Source organism: Eurypyga helias, unplaced genomic scaffold (assembly GCF_000690775.1).
Source record: "Eurypyga helias isolate BGI_N326 unplaced genomic scaffold, ASM69077v1 scaffold24436, whole genome shotgun sequence".
Lineage (NCBI taxonomy): Eukaryota > Metazoa > Chordata > Aves > Eurypygiformes > Eurypygidae > Eurypyga > Eurypyga helias.
The window spans coordinates 1-1,366 of NW_010256448.1; the positions used below are offsets into that span (position 1 = coordinate 1).

At 57.0% G+C, this 1,366-nt stretch overlaps 1 protein-coding gene across 1 annotated transcript in view; it reads right to left on the reverse strand.

Annotated features, from left to right (window-relative positions):
• Positions 1-515: 515 nt before the first annotated feature.
• The window catches only part of RPL8 (ribosomal protein L8), a 1,904-nt gene continuing 1,053 nt past the window's right edge, over positions 516-1,366 (reverse strand). Inside the window, exons 2-3 of the mRNA XM_010153674.1 lie at positions 1,108-1,223; positions 516-714 (exon numbers count right to left, since the gene is read on the reverse strand). Coding sequence (XP_010151976.1) covers positions 556-714; positions 1,108-1,223 — 275 coding nt within the window. The 3' untranslated portion in view covers positions 516-555. The remainder of the gene's footprint in view (positions 715-1,107; positions 1,224-1,366) is intronic.

Genomic DNA, 1,366 nt, shown 5'->3' on the forward strand with positions numbered 1-1,366 from the left:
AACCATTCCATGATTCTGATTCCATGAAAGGTGGCAGGGTGTGTGACACTTCAACCTTCTGAGTGTGTGCCCAGGGGGAGGCATCTTTGATTTGGCTGAAGCTTCACGGCTCAGCCCGCCCAAACTGAAACCCTTCCTCTGCAAGGAGCTCTCCTCTCACAAAGCTTTCCTCCAAAAGAAACACAGCAGATAAAAATGGGAAGAGCCCATGAATCTAGAAAACTGAGCCCCCTTCAACCATTTCAGCTAGATCTGTAGGTTAAACCAGGCAACCAAGGGATTATGCGATCAGTCTGTAACGCTCCGTCCGGCCTAAGCGACCCCGTAACGAGGCCGGCGTGAACATCGTACCCGGAGCCACTCCCGCCTGCAGCACCAGCCTGCAGACCAAGGTGCTGGCCAGAGGAACTCCCGCTCTTTGAGGCGGAGCAGGGCTCGCACCTTATCTCCGCTCCCAACTGCTCTGCGGAGCGTCACCCCCATCTCAGCCAGAGAACCGGAACGCCACGCAAGCCCTGTTGTAAAGATTTATTCCACAAACGCCACGCTGGGCCTTCAGTTCTCCTTTTCCTGCACCGTCTTTGTTCCACGCAGCCGACCTGTGCGACGGGCAGCGATGAGACCAACTTTGCGCCCAGCGGGAGCATCTCTCCGGATGGTGGAAGGCTTGCCGATGTGCTGGTGGTTACCGCCACCGAAGGGATGTTCTACAGGCTGTGGGAGAGGAAAGCACATCATCAACGTCATCCCTCAACAGCAACAAACCCACTCGGGTGAACACAAACACCCGTAACCGCTTCGCTCTTCATACGGCGCCGTAACTACCACGTGCTGCTCCCCACCCCAACTAAGGGTGCCGTCGCGGGGTAACCGGGGAGCTGCGAGATGCTCTGGATGCCCCATCCCTGGAAGTGTTCAAGGCCAGGCTGGATGAGGCTTTGAGCAACCTGGTCTAGTGGAAGGTGTCCCTGCCCATGGCAGGGGGGTTGCCACTGGATGGTCTGTAAGGTCCCTTCCAACCCAAACCGTTCTGTGATTCTGTGATTCTAACCCTTTCTGCAGCGTAAAAAGGGGAAAGTGAAAACTGTCAAGTGAGAGCAGACTCACGTTCATGGCCACACCACGGACACGCGGCCAGCAGTTCCTCTTTGCCTTGTACTTGTGGTAGGCACGGCCTGCCTTCAGGATGGGCTTGTCAATACGGCCGCCGCCAGCCACGATGCCTGGGGAGAAGCGCGGGGAGGGCAACACGCCAACGTTAGCGCACAAGAGCAAGACGAATTCCTAATGACACGCAAGCCGCGAGAATAAGCTCCCGAAGACCCATCTCCAAGAATCCCCGCTGCGCGCTTTACCCAGCGCTGCC